The 23,777-nt window shown below is 40.1% G+C and overlaps 5 protein-coding genes and 16 non-coding genes across 21 annotated transcripts in view; 5 read left to right on the plus strand and 16 right to left on the minus strand.

The window, feature by feature from the left end:
* Positions 1-2,075: 2,075 nt before the first annotated feature.
* LOC130657517 (histone H2B, gonadal-like) lies at positions 2,076-2,785 on the minus strand. Its single transcript, XM_057460506.1, has one exon. The coding sequence runs from the start codon at positions 2,628-2,630 to the stop codon at positions 2,226-2,228; it is 405 nt and encodes a 134-aa protein (XP_057316489.1). The 5' UTR covers positions 2,631-2,785; the 3' UTR covers positions 2,076-2,225.
* A 707-nt stretch (positions 2,786-3,492) lies between these two features.
* Positions 3,493-3,611, plus strand: LOC130658368 (5S ribosomal RNA). Its single transcript, XR_008985583.1, has one exon. It is a non-coding gene; the product is annotated as a 5S ribosomal RNA (ribosomal RNA).
* Positions 3,612-3,939: 328 nt separating this feature from the next.
* On the minus strand, positions 3,940-4,104 carry LOC130660319 (U1 spliceosomal RNA). Its single transcript, XR_008987519.1, has one exon. It is a non-coding gene; the product is annotated as a U1 spliceosomal RNA (small nuclear RNA).
* A 185-nt stretch (positions 4,105-4,289) lies between these two features.
* Positions 4,290-4,481, minus strand: LOC130661366 (U2 spliceosomal RNA). The gene has a single exon (XR_008988558.1). It is a non-coding gene; the product is annotated as a U2 spliceosomal RNA (small nuclear RNA).
* Positions 4,482-4,803: 322 nt separating this feature from the next.
* On the minus strand, positions 4,804-4,876 carry Trnar-acg (transfer RNA arginine (anticodon ACG)). Its single transcript has one exon. It is a non-coding gene; the product is annotated as a tRNA-Arg (tRNA).
* A 4,275-nt stretch (positions 4,877-9,151) lies between these two features.
* LOC130657404 (histone H2B, gonadal-like) lies at positions 9,152-9,861 on the minus strand. The gene has a single exon (XM_057460386.1). It carries the CDS (start codon positions 9,704-9,706, stop codon positions 9,302-9,304), a length of 405 nt encoding a protein of 134 aa, XP_057316369.1. The 5' UTR covers positions 9,707-9,861; the 3' UTR covers positions 9,152-9,301.
* A 707-nt stretch (positions 9,862-10,568) lies between these two features.
* On the plus strand, positions 10,569-10,687 carry LOC130658369 (5S ribosomal RNA). Its single transcript, XR_008985585.1, has one exon. It is a non-coding gene; the product is annotated as a 5S ribosomal RNA (ribosomal RNA).
* A 328-nt stretch (positions 10,688-11,015) lies between these two features.
* Positions 11,016-11,180, minus strand: LOC130660320 (U1 spliceosomal RNA). The gene has a single exon (XR_008987520.1). It is a non-coding gene; the product is annotated as a U1 spliceosomal RNA (small nuclear RNA).
* A 185-nt stretch (positions 11,181-11,365) lies between these two features.
* On the minus strand, positions 11,366-11,557 carry LOC130661367 (U2 spliceosomal RNA). Its single transcript, XR_008988560.1, has one exon. It is a non-coding gene; the product is annotated as a U2 spliceosomal RNA (small nuclear RNA).
* A 322-nt stretch (positions 11,558-11,879) lies between these two features.
* Positions 11,880-11,952, minus strand: Trnar-acg (transfer RNA arginine (anticodon ACG)). The gene has a single exon. It is a non-coding gene; the product is annotated as a tRNA-Arg (tRNA).
* A 3,051-nt stretch (positions 11,953-15,003) lies between these two features.
* Positions 15,004-15,713, minus strand: LOC130657519 (histone H2B, gonadal-like). The gene has a single exon (XM_057460508.1). It carries the CDS (start codon positions 15,556-15,558, stop codon positions 15,154-15,156), a length of 405 nt encoding a protein of 134 aa, XP_057316491.1. The 5' UTR covers positions 15,559-15,713; the 3' UTR covers positions 15,004-15,153.
* A 707-nt stretch (positions 15,714-16,420) lies between these two features.
* Positions 16,421-16,539, plus strand: LOC130658370 (5S ribosomal RNA). The gene has a single exon (XR_008985586.1). It is a non-coding gene; the product is annotated as a 5S ribosomal RNA (ribosomal RNA).
* A 328-nt stretch (positions 16,540-16,867) lies between these two features.
* On the minus strand, positions 16,868-17,032 carry LOC130660322 (U1 spliceosomal RNA). The gene has a single exon (XR_008987521.1). It is a non-coding gene; the product is annotated as a U1 spliceosomal RNA (small nuclear RNA).
* A 185-nt stretch (positions 17,033-17,217) lies between these two features.
* Positions 17,218-17,409, minus strand: LOC130661368 (U2 spliceosomal RNA). Its single transcript, XR_008988561.1, has one exon. It is a non-coding gene; the product is annotated as a U2 spliceosomal RNA (small nuclear RNA).
* Positions 17,410-17,731: 322 nt separating this feature from the next.
* Trnar-acg (transfer RNA arginine (anticodon ACG)) lies at positions 17,732-17,804 on the minus strand. The gene has a single exon. It is a non-coding gene; the product is annotated as a tRNA-Arg (tRNA).
* A 3,059-nt stretch (positions 17,805-20,863) lies between these two features.
* On the minus strand, positions 20,864-21,410 carry LOC130656571 (histone H2B, gonadal-like). Its single transcript, XM_057459462.1, has one exon. The coding sequence runs from the start codon at positions 21,408-21,410 to the stop codon at positions 21,006-21,008; it is 405 nt and encodes a 134-aa protein (XP_057315445.1). The 3' UTR covers positions 20,864-21,005.
* Positions 21,411-21,576: 166 nt separating this feature from the next.
* Positions 21,577-23,777, plus strand: part of LOC130656570 (histone H2B.3-like) — a 70,086-nt gene continuing 67,885 nt past the window's right edge. The window contains exon 1 of the mRNA XM_057459461.1: positions 21,577-21,713. Within this exon, the coding sequence (XP_057315444.1) occupies positions 21,695-21,713 (19 nt within the window). The 5' untranslated portion in view covers positions 21,577-21,694. The remainder of the gene's footprint in view (positions 21,714-23,777) is intronic.
* Positions 22,273-22,391, plus strand: LOC130658371 (5S ribosomal RNA). The gene has a single exon (XR_008985587.1). It is a non-coding gene; the product is annotated as a 5S ribosomal RNA (ribosomal RNA).
* Positions 22,720-22,884, minus strand: LOC130660323 (U1 spliceosomal RNA). Its single transcript, XR_008987522.1, has one exon. It is a non-coding gene; the product is annotated as a U1 spliceosomal RNA (small nuclear RNA).
* Positions 23,070-23,261, minus strand: LOC130661370 (U2 spliceosomal RNA). The gene has a single exon (XR_008988563.1). It is a non-coding gene; the product is annotated as a U2 spliceosomal RNA (small nuclear RNA).
* Positions 23,584-23,656, minus strand: Trnar-acg (transfer RNA arginine (anticodon ACG)). The gene has a single exon. It is a non-coding gene; the product is annotated as a tRNA-Arg (tRNA).

Raw genomic sequence — 23,777 nt, forward strand, 5'->3', positions numbered from 1 at the left:
CAAAGAAAGCAGCAAAGAAGCCTGCCACAAAGAAAGCCTCGGCTAAGAAACCAGCAGCTAAGAAACCCACAAAGAAGCCTGTTGCTAAAAAACCTGCAGCAAAGAAGGTCAAAAAGACTCCCAAAAAGGCAGCAAAGAAGACCGCAAAAAAATAATTTGTGTGTATCTGGCTATTACATTAACAAACGGCTATTTTTATAGCCACACATTTACAAAAAAACATTATCTTGGTACAAAGTTAAACTTGTTTAAGTCACTTAAACAGTTAAAAAAGAGTAAATTTAAGATTAGATTCCCTAAGTTTAAGTATTTTCGTTTTTAAATTTCTTATTTTCTTGCTTTTACTTTTCTTGCCCTTCATATTTTTAACATTGTCAAACTTTATGTAGCATAAAATTTTTATGTAGCATAAAATTTAAACAGAAAGCAGGACAAAGTTTGATATAAAAAGCTAGCCGTAATATTTTTTATGGATGTGTGGCTATAAAAATAGCCGTTTTTTGTTTGGTAAGATGCTTAGGCACGTTCCCCACGAATTCTTCTTGCCAACTGGATGTCTTTAGGCATGATTGTAACTCGTTTTGCGTGAATGGCACACAAGTTAGTATCCTCGAACAAGCCAACAAGGTACGCTTCAGAAGCCTCTTGCAGAGCCATAACGGCTGTGCTCTGGAATCGCAGATCTGTTTTGAAGTCCTGAGCAATTTCTCGCACAAGACGCTGGAAAGGCAACTTGCGGATCAAGAGCTCGGTTGACTTCTGGTATCTTCTGATTTCTCTGAGAGCAACTGTACCAGGTCTGTAACGATGTGGTTTTTTCACTCCTCCAGTAGCTGGTGCGCTTTTCCTCGCAGCTTTAGTGGCGAGTTGTTTTCGTGGAGCCTTTCCTCCAGTAGATTTACGTGCAGTTTGCTTTGTACGAGCCATATTTTAAGAAGTCGATGTAGTACGGATACACAAGACGGTCTAAAATGCACTATCGCGCCAAAGTTTTATTTCTCATATTGATTGACAGCTAAGGTTCAAAACAAACCATTTGATTGGTGCTAAGAAAGTAATTTCTGATTGGCTGCATAATGACATTACGCTCATTACTTTAACATTTTTATAAAATCTGTGTTTTTTGGCTACGGGAAAACGGCTGTATCTTCTGATACACAAAAGCTTTTGACTTTTTTTTTTTTTAGTAAGTAGCAGAAGGTTTGGCGAATTCCAACGATGCCAAATTTATTGCCTTACTGAAACATTAAGACCACGAATTTTTAAAAAAACTACAGTTTTACTTAAAAAAATGTACAAAATGTTCGGAACATTTTGTAATGACGCAACTCTATTGGTTAATTAGGGTGTTTCCACGAGCAGTAGGTAATTTTATGGCCTCTTTTTAAAGCTGTCTGAATTCTGTTAACTCAAACGTTGTTTTTGTACTCGTTCTGTACGCAACTATATCAATATGTCTGGACGCGGAAAAGGAGGTAAAGGATTGGGAAAAGGAGGTGCTAAACGTCACCGAAAAATTCTTCGTGATAACATTCAGGGAATCACAAAACCTGCTATTCGGCGTCTTGCTCGACGAGGTGGTGTCAAACGTATCTCTGGCCTTATCTATGAGGAAACCAGAGGTGTACTGAAGGTTTTCTTAGAGAATGTTATTCGTGATGCTGTAACCTACACAGAGCACGCTAAACGCAAGACCGTTACCGCTATGGATGTTGTTTATGCCTTAAAACGTCAAGGAAGAACTCTTTACGGATTCGGAGGTTAAGCGTTGTCATTGCTCAACAAAAACGGCTATTTTTATAGCCACAAATCTTTTAAAACATTACTTTGTGCACGCTTCCAAATTACACAATGTGTAAAGTCTTGTCACAGTTACATTTATTGCTATACGATACTATGTCATATATGACACAAAAAAAATTTAGAAATACTTTGTAGGGTTAATTTGCCTGGGAGTGTTTCCGTGAAAAGCTGGGTTAAGTTAAATGTAAGCAATAACATGGATCAATGTACTTGTCTTTTCTGCAAGTACAGCTAATAATACGTATGAAAAGTGAAGCTAATCCACACACACATGGGGAAGTATTTTAAATGTAGGCTAGTGTTCTTAAGCACATTATTTAGAAGTTTTATTAACTTCGGTTAACTTGTAGTGACGCCAAGTAAATGTTTTTTTAAAGATGTGTGGTCTTAAAAAAGACCGTTTGTGTTTGGTAGACGTTGGTTTACTTGCTGCTTGTGTATTTTGTGACGGCTTTTGTTCCTTCACTGACTGCGTGTTTTGCAAGTTCTCCAGGCAAGAGAAGACGTACTGCGGTTTGAATTTCACGAGAAGAGATGGTCGACTTTTTGTTTTGAAGAGCCAAACGCGAAGCTTCGGAAGCAATGCGCTCAAAGATGTCGTTGACAAATGAGTTCATGATGCTCATAGCTTTGCTTGAAACTCCGACATCTGGGTGAACTTGTTTCAAAACATTGTAGATGTAAATAGCATAACTTTCCTTTCTCTTTCTCTTGCGTTTCTTTTCACCAGTTCCACCAATCTTTCCTCCTTTTTTGCCGGCTCTTTTTTCACCTTTCTTGGCTACTTTAGGTGCCTGTTTTCCTCCTTTAGCTGCTGCGTCAGACATGGTTAAAAATTTTTGCTACTTAACTTGTAAATAAGCATTAAACTGCAAGTCAAAACTTTTTGTTTATAAGTAAAAAAATCGGATCGAATTCGATCCGAAAACGCCGATACGCAATTTAATTGGTTAAAAAAAAAATCTTTTGTTTAATACTTAATTATGATTGGTTAAAAAAACATGATTTCGATCCTATTTTTATGATGAAAAAACGAGTAAAGTTTATTTCGTTAACACTTACGTTAAATATTCGTACGTTTTTGTATTAACTTACAAATCAAATCGCAGTTATGTCTGGACGTGGAAAAGGTGGAAAAGCTAAGGCTAAAGCCAAGACAAGATCCTCAAGAGCTGGACTTCAATTTCCAGTCGGTAGAGTGCATAGATTCCTTCGTAGAGGGCACTATGCTAACCGAATTGGATCTGGAGCACCAGTTTACTTAGCAGCCGTCTTGGAATATTTATCTGCTGAGATATTGGAGTTGGCTGGTAACGCAGCAAGAGACAACAAAAAAGCTAGGATTATTCCAAGACATTTACAATTGGCTGTTCGTAATGATGAAGAATTAAACAAACTTTTGAGCGGTGTAACCATTGCAGCTGGTGGTGTTTTGCCAAACATTCAAGCTGTCTTACTCCCAAAGAAGAACGACAAAGGACAGAAGAAGTAAACCGCTACACTCAGAAAACAACGGCTATTTTTATAGCCACACATCTTTAAAAAAACATTGTTTTTTTCACAAAACTATAACCTTAAAGTCTAATAGATAATCCATGCATACGCCTTGTCCTAAGTAACTCAAAGAAATTAAATAAAAAAATTTGATCACAACGTCAAAATAAATTGCACGTATTTGCACCTACTAATGTCTACGGCCATACCACGATGAACACACCCGTTCTCGTCTGATCACGGAAGTTAAGCATCGTCGGGCCGGGATAGTACTTGGATGGGGGACCGCCTGGGAACTCCCGGTGTCGTAGGCTTTTCATTTTCATTTGCTGTGATATATTTCTTGTTATAACAATTAAGGAACGTGGCGGTTGTTGAAAGTGTTTCCTATGACATTTTCCTACGACATTTTCAGGTGATAGTACGAGAAAAAAGAGCTTTCAAATGCATACAAACTCGATCTATTGCCGATCATCCAATAACCCTGACGGAATGGCAAATAAAATAAAATTCCGCCGCCTTCCGAGGACTTATATCGCAATCACGTTTCGTAACAGCCAAGCGAGGTTTTACCTTAGCGTTTAAGTCACCACCGACATTTGGCCGCGCAACTTTTCTAAGCTCATTCATTTTGACTTAAGGAGGGGGCGAGCGCGGACGCAGGCCCCCACTACCAGAAATTGTACGGTCGAGTTACTGACGTTTGCAGTAATCGCAGAGGTCAGCCCAAGCGTAGTGCAATGCAAGAGCCTCACTCTGGAAGAAAACCCTCATTGATCAGTCTTTACTTCCCCGTCAGGTAAGTATGAGTTGGAACTGCACCGTAGCATGAGGGTACCCTTCAAAGTTTGTTAATGCTTGTGGCTTGAGTGTGTTATAAACTGCCGTGTCGCGGGGCATAGGCTGTATTCTCCCCCAGTGTACGCGTTTTGTTCCCGCCGTAGACTATGCAGAGTGCCGTCGGAAAGAGGACTGCTATTATTCTTTTATTGCTTATGTGGGCCGCCATCGGTAATAGTGCAACACCAAGGCAACCCGTGGTCACGGCGTGAATGAATCCACCTCCATGACCCAAGGCCAAAAATCAGATTAATATACTGACCATTCAGAGAATGGCCTACCAGATATTAAACTGATAAGAACAGATACTACACTTGATCTTAGCCATTAGGCCGAGAAGCGATAAAGAACAAGCGTTGCCATGATAGGCATCGTCCACACACCGTAACTGCTTGTGGAGCATGTCACGTTACTGTAAAGCTTACAACTGTCACCGCGTACGGATGGACGGCGACATAGTAAAAATCACGGCTGTTGATTTAGCCGTAGGATGGAGAGCGACTGTAGCGAGTGGATGGTAACTTACATGAATGCTAACAAAGGCGACGATACTAAGTGCGTGATATTACTTTCCAATATGTCTGCGTACATTCCGTTTATCAACGCATTACGCCAGAACGTGCGCGCGCGTTACACAGTAGACCATGCAGCCGAAATGCGACAGTGCGACCCTGCCAGGAGTCGAACCTGGAATCCCCTGATTCGTAGTCAGATGCCTTATCCATTGGGCCACAGGGCCATGCTTATGACTTCGCCCCATCGTCATTTTGGCTTGCGCATTCGTTTTACTTACGACAGAATTCTTCGTGTTTGTAGCCATGAAAGAAAGGGACTTCTGTGAGTGAATTTTTTTACTGTGGTCTAATAAAAAAGTCGAAACGCAGTGCCCAATATATGAATTGCTCCTAATAGCCGGAAACAGGCCGTGTCGATGATGTAGGCCGACATACGCAACGCAAACCAAAGAACGCTTTATGAAAATCCTAACACGAGCGCGGAAGAAGCCCAAATTAACAGACTAGATGTAATGCTGAAGACCTCAAACTCCAGCAGCTTCTCTTGCAGACTATTGCGTCGTACTACAAATAAAAATTAACATGCTTTCGCATAGTCGCGGCACCCAAAACGGACATTATACGATGTACAGAAACACACATTTCTGTTTTCGCGCCAAATCAATTCCCGGGAGTGGTACTTTTACGTCCGCATACTTCGCACCGTCTTAAATTATATCTCATTTACACGGTAATGTTTAGTATACTTCTACTGTGATAACAAGCATCGTTTATCGTTGGATTGTTGTAAGAAAACATTAAAAATGAGTGAAGCAGCTTCTCCAAAGAAAATCGCACCCAAGAAGAAACCTGCTGCAAAGAAGACAGCTGATCACCCTAAATATGTGGACATGATCAAGGCTGCTATCGCTACCCTAAAGGAACGCGGTGGTTCATCTCGCCAAGCTATTACAAAATATATTCATGCAAATTACAAAGTTGCTGAAAACTCAGATCATCATCTGAAAATGGCTCTTAAACGAGGAGTAACATCAGGCGATTTGATTCAAACTAAAGGCACTGGTGCTTCTGGATCATTCAAGCTAGGTCAGGTAAAAAAAGAAAAACCTAAGAAAAAGGCCGCAGCAAAAAAGCCAACGGCAAAGAAGCCTACTGCAAAGAAAAGTACACCAAAAAAGAAGCCAGCAAAGAAGAGCACGCCAAAGAAAGCAGCAAAGAAGCCTGCCACAAAGAAAGCCTCGGCTAAGAAACCAGCAGCTAAGAAACCCACAAAGAAGCCTGTTGCTAAAAAACCTGCAGCAAAGAAGGTCAAAAAGACTCCCAAAAAGGCAGCAAAGAAGACCGCAAAAAAATAATTTGTGTGTATCTGGCTATTACATTAACAAACGGCTATTTTTATAGCCACACATTTACAAAAAAACATTATCTTGGTACAAAGTTAAACTTGTTTAAGTCACTTAAACAGTTAAAAAAGAGTAAATTTAAGATTAGATTCCCTAAGTTTAAGTATTTTCGTTTTTAAATTTCTTATTTTCTTGCTTTTACTTTTCTTGCCCTTCATATTTTTAACATTGTCAAACTTTATGTAGCATAAAATTTTTATGTAGCATAAAATTTAAACAGAAAGCAGGACAAAGTTTGATATAAAAAGCTAGCCGTAATATTTTTTATGGATGTGTGGCTATAAAAATAGCCGTTTTTTGTTTGGTAAGATGCTTAGGCACGTTCCCCACGAATTCTTCTTGCCAACTGGATGTCTTTAGGCATGATTGTAACTCGTTTTGCGTGAATGGCACACAAGTTAGTATCCTCGAACAAGCCAACAAGGTACGCTTCAGAAGCCTCTTGCAGAGCCATAACGGCTGTGCTCTGGAATCGCAGATCTGTTTTGAAGTCCTGAGCAATTTCTCGCACAAGACGCTGGAAAGGCAACTTGCGGATCAAGAGCTCGGTTGACTTCTGGTATCTTCTGATTTCTCTGAGAGCAACTGTACCAGGTCTGTAACGATGTGGTTTTTTCACTCCTCCAGTAGCTGGTGCGCTTTTCCTCGCAGCTTTAGTGGCGAGTTGTTTTCGTGGAGCCTTTCCTCCAGTAGATTTACGTGCAGTTTGCTTTGTACGAGCCATATTTTAAGAAGTCGATGTAGTACGGATACACAAGACGGTCTAAAATGCACTATCGCGCCAAAGTTTTATTTCTCATATTGATTGACAGCTAAGGTTCAAAACAAACCATTTGATTGGTGCTAAGAAAGTAATTTCTGATTGGCTGCATAATGACATTACGCTCATTACTTTAACATTTTTATAAAATCTGTGTTTTTTGGCTACGGGAAAACGGCTGTATCTTCTGATACACAAAAGCTTTTGACTTTTTTTTTTTTTAGTAAGTAGCAGAAGGTTTGGCGAATTCCAACGATGCCAAATTTATTGCCTTACTGAAACATTAAGACCACGAATTTTTAAAAAAACTACAGTTTTACTTAAAAAAATGTACAAAATGTTCGGAACATTTTGTAATGACGCAACTCTATTGGTTAATTAGGGTGTTTCCACGAGCAGTAGGTAATTTTATGGCCTCTTTTTAAAGCTGTCTGAATTCTGTTAACTCAAACGTTGTTTTTGTACTCGTTCTGTACGCAACTATATCAATATGTCTGGACGCGGAAAAGGAGGTAAAGGATTGGGAAAAGGAGGTGCTAAACGTCACCGAAAAATTCTTCGTGATAACATTCAGGGAATCACAAAACCTGCTATTCGGCGTCTTGCTCGACGAGGTGGTGTCAAACGTATCTCTGGCCTTATCTATGAGGAAACCAGAGGTGTACTGAAGGTTTTCTTAGAGAATGTTATTCGTGATGCTGTAACCTACACAGAGCACGCTAAACGCAAGACCGTTACCGCTATGGATGTTGTTTATGCCTTAAAACGTCAAGGAAGAACTCTTTACGGATTCGGAGGTTAAGCGTTGTCATTGCTCAACAAAAACGGCTATTTTTATAGCCACAAATCTTTTAAAACATTACTTTGTGCACGCTTCCAAATTACACAATGTGTAAAGTCTTGTCACAGTTACATTTATTGCTATACGATACTATGTCATATATGACACAAAAAAAATTTAGAAATACTTTGTAGGGTTAATTTGCCTGGGAGTGTTTCCGTGAAAAGCTGGGTTAAGTTAAATGTAAGCAATAACATGGATCAATGTACTTGTCTTTTCTGCAAGTACAGCTAATAATACGTATGAAAAGTGAAGCTAATCCACACACACATGGGGAAGTATTTTAAATGTAGGCTAGTGTTCTTAAGCACATTATTTAGAAGTTTTATTAACTTCGGTTAACTTGTAGTGACGCCAAGTAAATGTTTTTTTAAAGATGTGTGGTCTTAAAAAAGACCGTTTGTGTTTGGTAGACGTTGGTTTACTTGCTGCTTGTGTATTTTGTGACGGCTTTTGTTCCTTCACTGACTGCGTGTAATTTCTGATTGGCTGCATAATGACATTACGCTCATTACTTTAACATTTTTATAAAATCTGTGTTTTTTGGCTACGGGAAAACGGCTGTATCTTCTGATACACAAAAGCTTTTGACTTTTTTTTTTTTTAGTAAGTAGCAGAAGGTTTGGCGAATTCCAACGATGCCAAATTTATTGCCTTACTGAAACATTAAGACCACGAATTTTTAAAAAAACTACAGTTTTACTTAAAAAAATGTACAAAATGTTCGGAACATTTTGTAATGACGCAACTCTATTGGTTAATTAGGGTGTTTCCACGAGCAGTAGGTAATTTTATGGCCTCTTTTTAAAGCTGTCTGAATTCTGTTAACTCAAACGTTGTTTTTGTACTCGTTCTGTACGCAACTATATCAATATGTCTGGACGCGGAAAAGGAGGTAAAGGATTGGGAAAAGGAGGTGCTAAACGTCACCGAAAAATTCTTCGTGATAACATTCAGGGAATCACAAAACCTGCTATTCGGCGTCTTGCTCGACGAGGTGGTGTCAAACGTATCTCTGGCCTTATCTATGAGGAAACCAGAGGTGTACTGAAGGTTTTCTTAGAGAATGTTATTCGTGATGCTGTAACCTACACAGAGCACGCTAAACGCAAGACCGTTACCGCTATGGATGTTGTTTATGCCTTAAAACGTCAAGGAAGAACTCTTTACGGATTCGGAGGTTAAGCGTTGTCATTGCTCAACAAAAACGGCTATTTTTATAGCCACAAATCTTTTAAAACATTACTTTGTGCACGCTTCCAAATTACACAATGTGTAAAGTCTTGTCACAGTTACATTTATTGCTATACGATACTATGTCATATATGACACAAAAAAAATTTAGAAATACTTTGTAGGGTTAATTTGCCTGGGAGTGTTTCCGTGAAAAGCTGGGTTAAGTTAAATGTAAGCAATAACATGGATCAATGTACTTGTCTTTTCTGCAAGTACAGCTAATAATACGTATGAAAAGTGAAGCTAATCCACACACACATGGGGAAGTATTTTAAATGTAGGCTAGTGTTCTTAAGCACATTATTTAGAAGTTTTATTAACTTCGGTTAACTTGTAGTGACGCCAAGTAAATGTTTTTTTAAAGATGTGTGGTCTTAAAAAAGACCGTTTGTGTTTGGTAGACGTTGGTTTACTTGCTGCTTGTGTATTTTGTGACGGCTTTTGTTCCTTCACTGACTGCGTGTTTTGCAAGTTCTCCAGGCAAGAGAAGACGTACTGCGGTTTGAATTTCACGAGAAGAGATGGTCGACTTTTTGTTTTGAAGAGCCAAACGCGAAGCTTCGGAAGCAATGCGCTCAAAGATGTCGTTGACAAATGAGTTCATGATGCTCATAGCTTTGCTTGAAACTCCGACATCTGGGTGAACTTGTTTCAAAACATTGTAGATGTAAATAGCATAACTTTCCTTTCTCTTTCTCTTGCGTTTCTTTTCACCAGTTCCACCAATCTTTCCTCCTTTTTTGCCGGCTCTTTTTTCACCTTTCTTGGCTACTTTAGGTGCCTGTTTTCCTCCTTTAGCTGCTGCGTCAGACATGGTTAAAAATTTTTGCTACTTAACTTGTAAATAAGCATTAAACTGCAAGTCAAAACTTTTTGTTTATAAGTAAAAAAATCGGATCGAATTCGATCCGAAAACGCCGATACGCAATTTAATTGGTTAAAAAAAAAATCTTTTGTTTAATACTTAATTATGATTGGTTAAAAAAACATGATTTCGATCCTATTTTTATGATGAAAAAACGAGTAAAGTTTATTTCGTTAACACTTACGTTAAATATTCGTACGTTTTTGTATTAACTTACAAATCAAATCGCAGTTATGTCTGGACGTGGAAAAGGTGGAAAAGCTAAGGCTAAAGCCAAGACAAGATCCTCAAGAGCTGGACTTCAATTTCCAGTCGGTAGAGTGCATAGATTCCTTCGTAGAGGGCACTATGCTAACCGAATTGGATCTGGAGCACCAGTTTACTTAGCAGCCGTCTTGGAATATTTATCTGCTGAGATATTGGAGTTGGCTGGTAACGCAGCAAGAGACAACAAAAAAGCTAGGATTATTCCAAGACATTTACAATTGGCTGTTCGTAATGATGAAGAATTAAACAAACTTTTGAGCGGTGTAACCATTGCAGCTGGTGGTGTTTTGCCAAACATTCAAGCTGTCTTACTCCCAAAGAAGAACGACAAAGGACAGAAGAAGTAAACCGCTACACTCAGAAAACAACGGCTATTTTTATAGCCACACATCTTTAAAAAAACATTGTTTTTTTCACAAAACTATAACCTTAAAGTCTAATAGATAATCCATGCATACGCCTTGTCCTAAGTAACTCAAAGAAATTAAATAAAAAAATTTGATCACAACGTCAAAATAAATTGCACGTATTTGCACCTACTAATGTCTACGGCCATACCACGATGAACACACCCGTTCTCGTCTGATCACGGAAGTTAAGCATCGTCGGGCCGGGATAGTACTTGGATGGGGGACCGCCTGGGAACTCCCGGTGTCGTAGGCTTTTCATTTTCATTTGCTGTGATATATTTCTTGTTATAACAATTAAGGAACGTGGCGGTTGTTGAAAGTGTTTCCTATGACATTTTCCTACGACATTTTCAGGTGATAGTACGAGAAAAAAGAGCTTTCAAATGCATACAAACTCGATCTATTGCCGATCATCCAATAACCCTGACGGAATGGCAAATAAAATAAAATTCCGCCGCCTTCCGAGGACTTATATCGCAATCACGTTTCGTAACAGCCAAGCGAGGTTTTACCTTAGCGTTTAAGTCACCACCGACATTTGGCCGCGCAACTTTTCTAAGCTCATTCATTTTGACTTAAGGAGGGGGCGAGCGCGGACGCAGGCCCCCACTACCAGAAATTGTACGGTCGAGTTACTGACGTTTGCAGTAATCGCAGAGGTCAGCCCAAGCGTAGTGCAATGCAAGAGCCTCACTCTGGAAGAAAACCCTCATTGATCAGTCTTTACTTCCCCGTCAGGTAAGTATGAGTTGGAACTGCACCGTAGCATGAGGGTACCCTTCAAAGTTTGTTAATGCTTGTGGCTTGAGTGTGTTATAAACTGCCGTGTCGCGGGGCATAGGCTGTATTCTCCCCCAGTGTACGCGTTTTGTTCCCGCCGTAGACTATGCAGAGTGCCGTCGGAAAGAGGACTGCTATTATTCTTTTATTGCTTATGTGGGCCGCCATCGGTAATAGTGCAACACCAAGGCAACCCGTGGTCACGGCGTGAATGAATCCACCTCCATGACCCAAGGCCAAAAATCAGATTAATATACTGACCATTCAGAGAATGGCCTACCAGATATTAAACTGATAAGAACAGATACTACACTTGATCTTAGCCATTAGGCCGAGAAGCGATAAAGAACAAGCGTTGCCATGATAGGCATCGTCCACACACCGTAACTGCTTGTGGAGCATGTCACGTTACTGTAAAGCTTACAACTGTCACCGCGTACGGATGGACGGCGACATAGTAAAAATCACGGCTGTTGATTTAGCCGTAGGATGGAGAGCGACTGTAGCGAGTGGATGGTAACTTACATGAATGCTAACAAAGGCGACGATACTAAGTGCGTGATATTACTTTCCAATATGTCTGCGTACATTCCGTTTATCAACGCATTACGCCAGAACGTGCGCGCGCGTTACACAGTAGACCATGCAGCCGAAATGCGACAGTGCGACCCTGCCAGGAGTCGAACCTGGAATCCCCTGATTCGTAGTCAGATGCCTTATCCATTGGGCCACAGGGCCATGCTTATGACTTCGCCCCATCGTCATTTTGGCTTGCGCATTCGTTTTACTTACGACAGAATTCTTCGTGTTTGTAGCCATGAAAGAAAGGGACTTCTGTGAGTGAATTTTTTTACTGTGGTCTAATAAAAAAGTCGAAACGCAGTGCCCAATATATGAATTGCTCCTAATAGCCGGAAACAGGCCGTGTCGATGATGTAGGCCGACATACGCAACGCAAACCAAAGAACGCTTTATGAAAATCCTAACACGAGCGCGGAAGAAGCCCAAATTAACAGACTAGATGTAATGCTGAAGACCTCAAACTCCAGCAGCTTCTCTTGCAGACTATTGCGTCGTACTACAAATAAAAATTAACATGCTTTCGCATAGTCGCGGCACCCAAAACGGACATTATACGATGTACAGAAACACACATTTCTGTTTTCGCGCCAAATCAATTCCCGGGAGTGGTACTTTTACGTCCGCATACTTCGCACCGTCTTAAATTATATCTCATTTACACGGTAATGTTTAGTATACTTCTACTGTGATAACAAGCATCGTTTATCGTTGGATTGTTGTAAGAAAACATTAAAAATGAGTGAAGCAGCTTCTCCAAAGAAAATCGCACCCAAGAAGAAACCTGCTGCAAAGAAGACAGCTGATCACCCTAAATATGTGGACATGATCAAGGCTGCTATCGCTACCCTAAAGGAACGCGGTGGTTCATCTCGCCAAGCTATTACAAAATATATTCATGCAAATTACAAAGTTGCTGAAAACTCAGATCATCATCTGAAAATGGCTCTTAAACGAGGAGTAACATCAGGCGATTTGATTCAAACTAAAGGCACTGGTGCTTCTGGATCATTCAAGCTAGGTCAGGTAAAAAAAGAAAAACCTAAGAAAAAGGCCGCAGCAAAAAAGCCAACGGCAAAGAAGCCTACTGCAAAGAAAAGTACACCAAAAAAGAAGCCAGCAAAGAAGAGCACGCCAAAGAAAGCAGCAAAGAAGCCTGCCACAAAGAAAGCCTCGGCTAAGAAACCAGCAGCTAAGAAACCCACAAAGAAGCCTGTTGCTAAAAAACCTGCAGCAAAGAAGGTCAAAAAGACTCCCAAAAAGGCAGCAAAGAAGACCGCAAAAAAATAATTTGTGTGTATCTGGCTATTACATTAACAAACGGCTATTTTTATAGCCACACATTTACAAAAAAACATTATCTTGGTACAAAGTTAAACTTGTTTAAGTCACTTAAACAGTTAAAAAAGAGTAAATTTAAGATTAGATTCCCTAAGTTTAAGTATTTTCGTTTTTAAATTTCTTATTTTCTTGCTTTTACTTTTCTTGCCCTTCATATTTTTAACATTGTCAAACTTTATGTAGCATAAAATTTTTATGTAGCATAAAATTTAAACAGAAAGCAGGACAAAGTTTGATATAAAAAGCTAGCCGTAATATTTTTTATGGATGTGTGGCTATAAAAATAGCCGTTTTTTGTTTGGTAAGATGCTTAGGCACGTTCCCCACGAATTCTTCTTGCCAACTGGATGTCTTTAGGCATGATTGTAACTCGTTTTGCGTGAATGGCACACAAGTTAGTATCCTCGAACAAGCCAACAAGGTACGCTTCAGAAGCCTCTTGCAGAGCCATAACGGCTGTGCTCTGGAATCGCAGATCTGTTTTGAAGTCCTGAGCAATTTCTCGCACAAGACGCTGGAAAGGCAACTTGCGGATCAAGAGCTCGGTTGACTTCTGGTATCTTCTGATTTCTCTGAGAGCAACTGTACCAGGTCTGTAACGATGTGGTTTTTTCACTCCTCCAGTAGCTGGTGCGCTTTTCCTCGCAGCTTTAGTGGCGAGTTGTTTTCGTGGAGCCTTTCCTCCAGTAGATTTACGTGCAGTTTGCTTTGTACGAGCCATATTTTAAGAAGTCGATGTAGTACGGATACACAAGACGGTCTAAAATGCACTATCGCGCCAAAGTTTTATTTCTCATATTGATTGACAGCTAAGGTTCAAAACAAACCATTTGATTGGTGCTAAGAAAGTAATTTCTGATTGGCTGCATAATGACATTACGCTCATTACTTTAACATTTTTATAAAATCTGTGTTTTTTGGCTACGGGAAAACGGCTGTATCTTCTGATACACAAAAGCTTTTGACTTTTTTTTTTTTTAGTAAGTAGCAGAAGGTTTGGCGAATTCCAACGATGCCAAATTTATTGCCTTACTGAAACATTAAGACCACGAATTTTTAAAAAAACTACAGTTTTACTTAAAAAAATGTACAAAATGTTCGGAACATTTTGTAATGACGCAACTCTATTGGTTAATTAGGGTGTTTCCACGAGCAGTAGGTAATTTTATGGCCTCTTTTTAAAGCTGTCTGAATTCTGTTAACTCAAACGTTGTTTTTGTACTCGTTCTGTACGCAACTATATCAATATGTCTGGACGCGGAAAAGGAGGTAAAGGATTGGGAAAAGGAGGTGCTAAACGTCACCGAAAAATTCTTCGTGATAACATTCAGGGAATCACAAAACCTGCTATTCGGCGTCTTGCTCGACGAGGTGGTGTCAAACGTATCTCTGGCCTTATCTATGAGGAAACCAGAGGTGTACTGAAGGTTTTCTTAGAGAATGTTATTCGTGATGCTGTAACCTACACAGAGCACGCTAAACGCAAGACCGTTACCGCTATGGATGTTGTTTATGCCTTAAAACGTCAAGGAAGAACTCTTTACGGATTCGGAGGTTAAGCGTTGTCATTGCTCAACAAAAACGGCTATTTTTATAGCCACAAATCTTTTAAAACATTACTTTGTGCACGCTTCCAAATTACACAATGTGTAAAGTCTTGTCACAGTTACATTTATTGCTATACGATACTATGTCATATATGACACAAAAAAAATTTAGAAATACTTTGTAGGGTTAATTTGCCTGGGAGTGTTTCCGTGAAAAGCTGGGTTAAGTTAAATGTAAGCAATAACATGGATCAATGTACTTGTCTTTTCTGCAAGTACAGCTAATAATACGTATGAAAAGTGAAGCTAATCCACACACACATGGGGAAGTATTTTAAATGTAGGCTAGTGTTCTTAAGCACATTATTTAGAAGTTTTATTAACTTCGGTTAACTTGTAGTGACGCCAAGTAAATGTTTTTTTAAAGATGTGTGGTCTTAAAAAAGACCGTTTGTGTTTGGTAGACGTTGGTTTACTTGCTGCTTGTGTATTTTGTGACGGCTTTTGTTCCTTCACTGACTGCGTGTTTTGCAAGTTCTCCAGGCAAGAGAAGACGTACTGCGGTTTGAATTTCACGAGAAGAGATGGTCGACTTTTTGTTTTGAAGAGCCAAACGCGAAGCTTCGGAAGCAATGCGCTCAAAGATGTCGTTGACAAATGAGTTCATGATGCTCATAGCTTTGCTTGAAACTCCGACATCTGGGTGAACTTGTTTCAAAACATTGTAGATGTAAATAGCATAACTTTCCTTTCTCTTTCTCTTGCGTTTCTTTTCACCAGTTCCACCAATCTTTCCTCCTTTTTTGCCGGCTCTTTTTTCACCTTTCTTGGCTACTTTAGGTGCCTGTTTTCCTCCTTTAGCTGCTGCGTCAGACATGGTTAAAAATTTTTGCTACTTAACTTGTAAATAAGCATTAAACTGCAAGTCAAAACTTTTTGTTTATAAGTAAAAAAATCGGATCGAATTCGATCCGAAAACGCCGATACGCAATTTAATTGGTTAAAAAAAAAATCTTTTGTTTAATACTTAATTATGATTGGTTAAAAAAACATGATTTCGATCCTATTTTTATGATGAAAAAACGAGTAAAGTTTATTTCGTTAACACTTACGTTAAATATTCGTACGTTTTTGTATTAACTTACAAATCAAATCGCAGTTATGTCTGGACGTGGAAAAGGTGGAAAAGCTAAGGCTAAAGCCAAGACAAGATCCTCAAGAGCTGGACTTCAATTTCCAGTCGGTAGAGTGCATAGATTCCTTCGTAGAGGGCACTATGCTAACCGAATTGGATCTGGAGCACCAGTTTACTTAGCAGCCGTCTTGGAATATTTATCTGCTGAGATATTGGAGTTGGCTGGTAACGCAGCAAGAGACAACAAAAAAGCTAGGATTATTCCAAGACATTTACAATTGGCTGTTCGTAATGATGAAGAATTAAACAAACTTTTGAGCGGTGTAACCATTGCAGCTGGTGGTGTTTTGCCAAACATTCAAGCTGTCTTACTCCCAAAGAAGAACGACAAAGGACAGAAGAAGTAAACCGCTACACTCAGAAAACAACGGCTATTTTTATAGCCACACATCTTTAAAAAAACATTGTTTTTTTCACAAAACTATAACCTTAAAGTCTAATAGATAATCCATGCATACGCCTTGTCCTAAGTAACTCAAAGAAATTAAATAAAAAAATTTGATCACAACGTCAAAATAAATTGCACGTATTTGCACCTACTAATGTCTACGGCCATACCACGATGAACACACCCGTTCTCGTCTGATCACGGAAGTTAAGCATCGTCGGGCCGGGATAGTACTTGGATGGGGGACCGCCTGGGAACTCCCGGTGTCGTAGGCTTTTCATTTTCATTTGCTGTGATATATTTCTTGTTATAACAATTAAGGAACGTGGCGGTTGTTGAAAGTGTTTCCTATGACATTTTCCTACGACATTTTCAGGTGATAGTACGAGAAAAAAGAGCTTTCAAATGCATACAAACTCGATCTATTGCCGATCATCCAATAACCCTGACGGAATGGCAAATAAAATAAAATTCCGCCGCCTTCCGAGGACTTATATCGCAATCACGTTTCGTAACAGCCAAGCGAGGTTTTACCTTAGCGTTTAAGTCACCACCGACATTTGGCCGCGCAACTTTTCTAAGCTCATTCATTTTGACTTAAGGAGGGGGCGAGCGCGGACGCAGGCCCCCACTACCAGAAATTGTACGGTCGAGTTACTGACGTTTGCAGTAATCGCAGAGGTCAGCCCAAGCGTAGTGCAATGCAAGAGCCTCACTCTGGAAGAAAACCCTCATTGATCAGTCTTTACTTCCCCGTCAGGTAAGTATGAGTTGGAACTGCACCGTAGCATGAGGGTACCCTTCAAAGTTTGTTAATGCTTGTGGCTTGAGTGTGTTATAAACTGCCGTGTCGCGGGGCATAGGCTGTATTCTCCCCCAGTGTACGCGTTTTGTTCCCGCCGTAGACTATGCAGAGTGCCGTCGGAAAGAGGACTGCTATTATTCTTTTATTGCTTATGTGGGCCGCCATCGGTAATAGTGCAACACCAAGGCAACCCGTGGTCACGGCGTGAATGAATCCACCTCCATGACCCAAGGCCAAAAATCAGATTAATATACTGACCATTCAGAGAATGGCCTACCAGATATTAAACTGATAAGAACAGATACTACACTTGATCTTAGCCATTAGGCCGAGAAGCGATAAAGAACAAGCGTTGCCATGATAGGCATCGTCCACACACCGTAACTGCTTGTGGAGCATGTCACGTTACTGTAAAGCTTACAACTGTCACCGCGTACGGATGGACGGCGACATAGTAAAAATCACGGCTGTTGATTTAGCCGTAGGATGGAGAGCGACTGTAGCGAGTGGATGGTAACTTACATGAATGCTAACAAAGGCGACGATACTAAGTGCGTGATATTACTTTCCAATATGTCTGCGTACATTCCGTTTATCAACGCATTACGCCAGAACGTGCGCGCGCGTTACACAGTAGACCATGCAGCCGAAATGCGACAGTGCGACCCTGCCAGGAGTCGAACCTGGAATCCCCTGATTCGTAGTCAGATGCCTTATCCATTGGGCCACAGGGCCATGCTTATGACTTCGCCCCATCGTCATTTTGGCTTGCGCATTCGTTTTACTTACGACAGAATTCTTCGTGTTTGTAGCCATGAAAGAAAGGGACTTCTGTGAGTGAATTTTTTTACTGTGGTCTAATAAAAAAGTCGAAACGCAGTGCCCAATATATGAATTGCTCCTAATAGCCGGAAACAGGCCGTGTCGATGATGTAGGCCGACATACGCAACGCAAACCAAAGAACGCTTTATGAAAATCCTAACACGAGCGCGGAAGAAGCCCAAATTAACAGACTAGATGTAATGCTGAAGACCTCAAACTCCAGCAGCTTCTCTTGCAGACTATTGCGTCGTACTACAAATAAAAATTAACATGCTTTCGCATAGTCGCGGCACCCAAAACGGACATTATACGATGTACAGAAACACACATTTCTGTTTTCGCGCCAAATCAATTCCCGGGAGTGGTACTTTTACGTCCGCATACTTCGCACCGTCTTAAATTATATCTCATTTACACGGTAATGTTTAGTATACTTCTACTGTGATAACAAGCATCGTTTATCGTTGGATTGTTGTAAGAAAACATTAAAAATGAGTGAAGCAGCTTCTCCAAAGAAAATCGCACCCAAGAAGAAACCTGCTGCAAAGAAGACAGCTGATCACCCTAAATATGTGGACATGATCAAGGCTGCTATCGCTACCCTAAAGGAACGCGGTGGTTCATCTCGCCAAGCTATTACAAAATATATTCATGCAAATTACAAAGTTGCTGAAAACTCAGATCATCATCTGAAAATGGCTCTTAAACGAGGAGTAACATCAGGCGATTTGATTCAAACTAAAGGCACTGGTGCTTCTGGATCATTCAAGCTAGGTCAGGTAAAAAAAGAAAAACCTAAGAAAAAGGCCGCAGCAAAAAAGCCAACGGCAAAGAAGCCTACTGCAAAGAAAAGTACACCAAAAAAGAAGCCAGCAAAGAAGAGCACGCCAAAGAAAGCAGCAAAGAAGCCTGCCACAAAGAAAGCCTCGGCTAAGAAACCAGCAGCTAAGAAACCCACAAAGAAGCCTGTTGCTAAAAAACCTGCAGCAAAGAAGGTCAAAAAGACTCCCAAAAAGGCAGCAAAGAAGACCGCAAAAAAATAATTTGTGTGTATCTGGCTATTACATTAACAAACGGCTATTTTTATAGCCACACATTTACAAAAAAACATTATCTTGGTACAAAGTTAAACTTGTTTAAGTCACTTAAACAGTTAAAAAAGAGTAAATTTAAGATTAGATTCCCTAAGTTTAAGTATTTTCGTTTTTAAATTTCTTATTTTCTTGCTTTTACTTTTCTTGCCCTTCATATTTTTAACATTGTCAAACTTTATGTAGCATAAAATTTTTATGTAGCATAAAATTTAAACAGAAAGCAGGACAAAGTTTGATATAAAAAGCTAGCCGTAATATTTTTTATGGATGTGTGGCTATAAAAATAGCCGTTTTTTGTTTGGTAAGATGCTTAGGCACGTTCCCCACGAATTCTTCTTGCCAACTGGATGTCTTTAGGCATGATTGTAACTCGTTTTGCGTGAATGGCACACAAGTTAGTATCCTCGAACAAGCCAACAAGGTACGCTTCAGAAGCCTCTTGCAGAGCCATAACGGCTGTGCTCTGGAATCGCAGATCTGTTTTGAAGTCCTGAGCAATTTCTCGCACAAGACGCTGGAAAGGCAACTTGCGGATCAAGAGCTCGGTTGACTTCTGGTATCTTCTGATTTCTCTGAGAGCAACTGTACCAGGTCTGTAACGATGTGGTTTTTTCACTCCTCCAGTAGCTGGTGCGCTTTTCCTCGCAGCTTTAGTGGCGAGTTGTTTTCGTGGAGCCTTTCCTCCAGTAGATTTACGTGCAGTTTGCTTTGTACGAGCCATATTTTAAGAAGTCGATGTAGTACGGATACACAAGACGGTCTAAAATGCACTATCGCGCCAAAGTTTTATTTCTCATATTGATTGACAGCTAAGGTTCAAAACAAACCATTTGATTGGTGCTAAGAAAGTAATTTCTGATTGGCTGCATAATGACATTACGCTCATTACTTTAACATTTTTATAAAATCTGTGTTTTTTGGCTACGGGAAAACGGCTGTATCTTCTGATACACAAAAGCTTTTGACTTTTTTTTTTTTTAGTAAGTAGCAGAAGGTTTGGCGAATTCCAACGATGCCAAATTTATTGCCTTACTGAAACATTAAGACCACGAATTTTTAAAAAAACTACAGTTTTACTTAAAAAAATGTACAAAATGTTCGGAACATTTTGTAATGACGCAACTCTATTGGTTAATTAGGGTGTTTCCACGAGCAGTAGGTAATTTTATGGCCTCTTTTTAAAGCTGTCTGAATTCTGTTAACTCAAACGTTGTTTTTGTACTCGTTCTGTACGCAACTATATCAATATGTCTGGACGCGGAAAAGGAGGTAAAGGATTGGGAAAAGGAGGTGCTAAACGTCACCGAAAAATTCTTCGTGATAACATTCAGGGAATCACAAAACCTGCTATTCGGCGTCTTGCTCGACGAGGTGGTGTCAAACGTATCTCTGGCCTTATCTATGAGGAAACCAGAGGTGTACTGAAGGTTTTCTTAGAGAATGTTATTCGTGATGCTGTAACCTACACAGAGCACGCTAAACGCAAGACCGTTACCGCTATGGATGTTGTTTATGCCTTAAAACGTCAAGGAAGAACTCTTTACGGATTCGGAGGTTAAGCGTTGTCATTGCTCAACAAAAACGGCTATTTTTATAGCCACAAATCTTTTAAAACATTACTTTGTGCACGCTTCCAAATTACACAATGTGTAAAGTCTTGTCACAGTTACATTTATTGCTATACGATACTATGTCATATATGACACAAAAAAAATTTAGAAATACTTTGTAGGGTTAATTTGCCTGGGAGTGTTTCCGTGAAAAGCTGGGTTAAGTTAAATGTAAGCAATAACATGGATCAATGTACTTGTCTTTTCTGCAAGTACAGCTAATAATACGTATGAAAAGTGAAGCTAATCCACACACACATGGGGAAGTATTTTAAATGTAGGCTAGTGTTCTTAAGCACATTATTTAGAAGTTTTATTAACTTCGGTTAACTTGTAGTGACGCCAAGTAAATGTTTTTTTAAAGATGTGTGGTCTTAAAAAAGACCGTTTGTGTTTGGTAGACGTTGGTTTACTTGCTGCTTGTGTATTTTGTGACGGCTTTTGTTCCTTCACTGACTGCGTGTTTTGCAAGTTCTCCAGGCAAGAGAAGACGTACTGCGGTTTGAATTTCACGAGAAGAGATGGTCGACTTTTTGTTTTGAAGAGCCAAACGCGAAGCTTCGGAAGCAATGCGCTCAAAGATGTCGTTGACAAATGAGTTCATGATGCTCATAGCTTTGCTTGAAACTCCGACATCTGGGTGAACTTGTTTCAAAACATTGTAGATGTAAATAGCATAACTTTCCTTTCTCTTTCTCTTGCGTTTCTTTTCACCAGTTCCACCAATCTTTCCTCCTTTTTTGCCGGCTCTTTTTTCACCTTTCTTGGCTACTTTAGGTGCCTGTTTTCCTCCTTTAGCTGCTGCGTCAGACATGGTTAAAAATTTTTGCTACTTAACTTGTAAATAAGCATTAAACTGCAAGTCAAAACTTTTTGTTTATAAGTAAAAAAATCGGATCGAATTCGATCCGAAAACGCCGATACGCAATTTAATTGGTTAAAAAAAAAATCTTTTGTTTAATACTTAATTATGATTGGTTAAAAAAACATGATTTCGATCCTATTTTTATGATGAAAAAACGAGTAAAGTTTATTTCGTTAACACTTACGTTAAATATTCGTACGTTTTTGTATTAACTTACAAATCAAATCGCAGTTATGTCTGGACGTGGAAAAGGTGGAAAAGCTAAGGCTAAAGCCAAGACAAGATCCTCAAGAGCTGGACTTCAATTTCCAGTCGGTAGAGTGCATAGATTCCTTCGTAGAGGGCACTATGCTAACCGAATTGGATCTGGAGCACCAGTTTACTTAGCAGCCGTCTTGGAATATTTATCTGCTGAGATATTGGAGTTGGCTGGTAACGCAGCAAGAGACAACAAAAAAGCTAGGATTATTCCAAGACATTTACAATTGGCTGTTCGTAATGATGAAGAATTAAACAAACTTTTGAGCGGTGTAACCATTGCAGCTGGTGGTGTTTTGCCAAACATTCAAGCTGTCTTACTCCCAAAGAAGAACGACAAAGGACAGAAGAAGTAAACCGCTACACTCAGAAAACAACGGCTATTTTTATAGCCACACATCTTTAAAAAAACATTGTTTTTTTCACAAAACTATAACCTTAAAGTCTAATAGATAATCCATGCATACGCCTTGTCCTAAGTAACTCAAAGAAATTAAATAAAAAAATTTGATCACAACGTCAAAATAAATTGCACGTATTTGCACCTACTAATGTCTACGGCCATACCACGATGAACACACCCGTTCTCGTCTGATCACGGAAGTTAAGCATCGTCGGGCCGGGATAGTACTTGGATGGGGGACCGCCTGGGAACTCCCGGTGTCGTAGGCTTTTCATTTTCATTTGCTGTGATATATTTCTTGTTATAACAATTAAGGAACGTGGCGGTTGTTGAAAGTGTTTCCTATGACATTTTCCTACGACATTTTCAGGTGATAGTACGAGAAAAAAGAGCTTTCAAATGCATACAAACTCGATCTATTGCCGATCATCCAATAACCCTGACGGAATGGCAAATAAAATAAAATTCCGCCGCCTTCCGAGGACTTATATCGCAATCACGTTTCGTAACAGCCAAGCGAGGTTTTACCTTAGCGTTTAAGTCACCACCGACATTTGGCCGCGCAACTTTTCTAAGCTCATTCATTTTGACTTAAGGAGGGGGCGAGCGCGGACGCAGGCCCCCACTACCAGAAATTGTACGGTCGAGTTACTGACGTTTGCAGTAATCGCAGAGGTCAGCCCAAGCGTAGTGCAATGCAAGAGCCTCACTCTGGAAGAAAACCCTCATTGATCAGTCTTTACTTCCCCGTCAGGTAAGTATGAGTTGGAACTGCACCGTAGCATGAGGGTACCCTTCAAAGTTTGTTAATGCTTGTGGCTTGAGTGTGTTATAAACTGCCGTGTCGCGGGGCATAGGCTGTATTCTCCCCCAGTGTACGCGTTTTGTTCCCGCCGTAGACTATGCAGAGTGCCGTCGGAAAGAGGACTGCTATTATTCTTTTATTGCTTATGTGGGCCGCCATCGGTAATAGTGCAACACCAAGGCAACCCGTGGTCACGGCGTGAATGAATCCACCTCCATGACCCAAGGCCAAAAATCAGATTAATATACTGACCATTCAGAGAATGGCCTACCAGATATTAAACTGATAAGAACAGATACTACACTTGATCTTAGCCATTAGGCCGAGAAGCGATAAAGAACAAGCGTTGCCATGATAGGCATCGTCCACACACCGTAACTGCTTGTGGAGCATGTCACGTTACTGTAAAGCTTACAACTGTCACCGCGTACGGATGGACGGCGACATAGTAAAAATCACGGCTGTTGATTTAGCCGTAGGATGGAGAGCGACTGTAGCGAGTGGATGGTAACTTACATGAATGCTAACAAAGGCGACGATACTAAGTGCGTGATATTACTTTCCAATATGTCTGCGTACATTCCGTTTATCAACGCATTACGCCAGAACGTGCGCGCGCGTTACACAGTAGACCATGCAGCCGAAATGCGACAGTGCGACCCTGCCAGGAGTCGAACCTGGAATCCCCTGATTCGTAGTCAGATGCCTTATCCATTGGGCCACAGGGCCATGCTTATGACTTCGCCCCATCGTCATTTTGGCTTGCGCATTCGTTTTACTTACGACAGAATTCTTCGTGTTTGTAGCCATGAAAGAAAGGGACTTCTGTGAGTGAATTTTTTTACTGTGG

Source organism: Hydractinia symbiolongicarpus, chromosome 9 (genome assembly GCF_029227915.1).
Source record: "Hydractinia symbiolongicarpus strain clone_291-10 chromosome 9, HSymV2.1, whole genome shotgun sequence".
Classification (NCBI taxonomy): domain Eukaryota; kingdom Metazoa; phylum Cnidaria; class Hydrozoa; order Anthoathecata; family Hydractiniidae; genus Hydractinia; species Hydractinia symbiolongicarpus.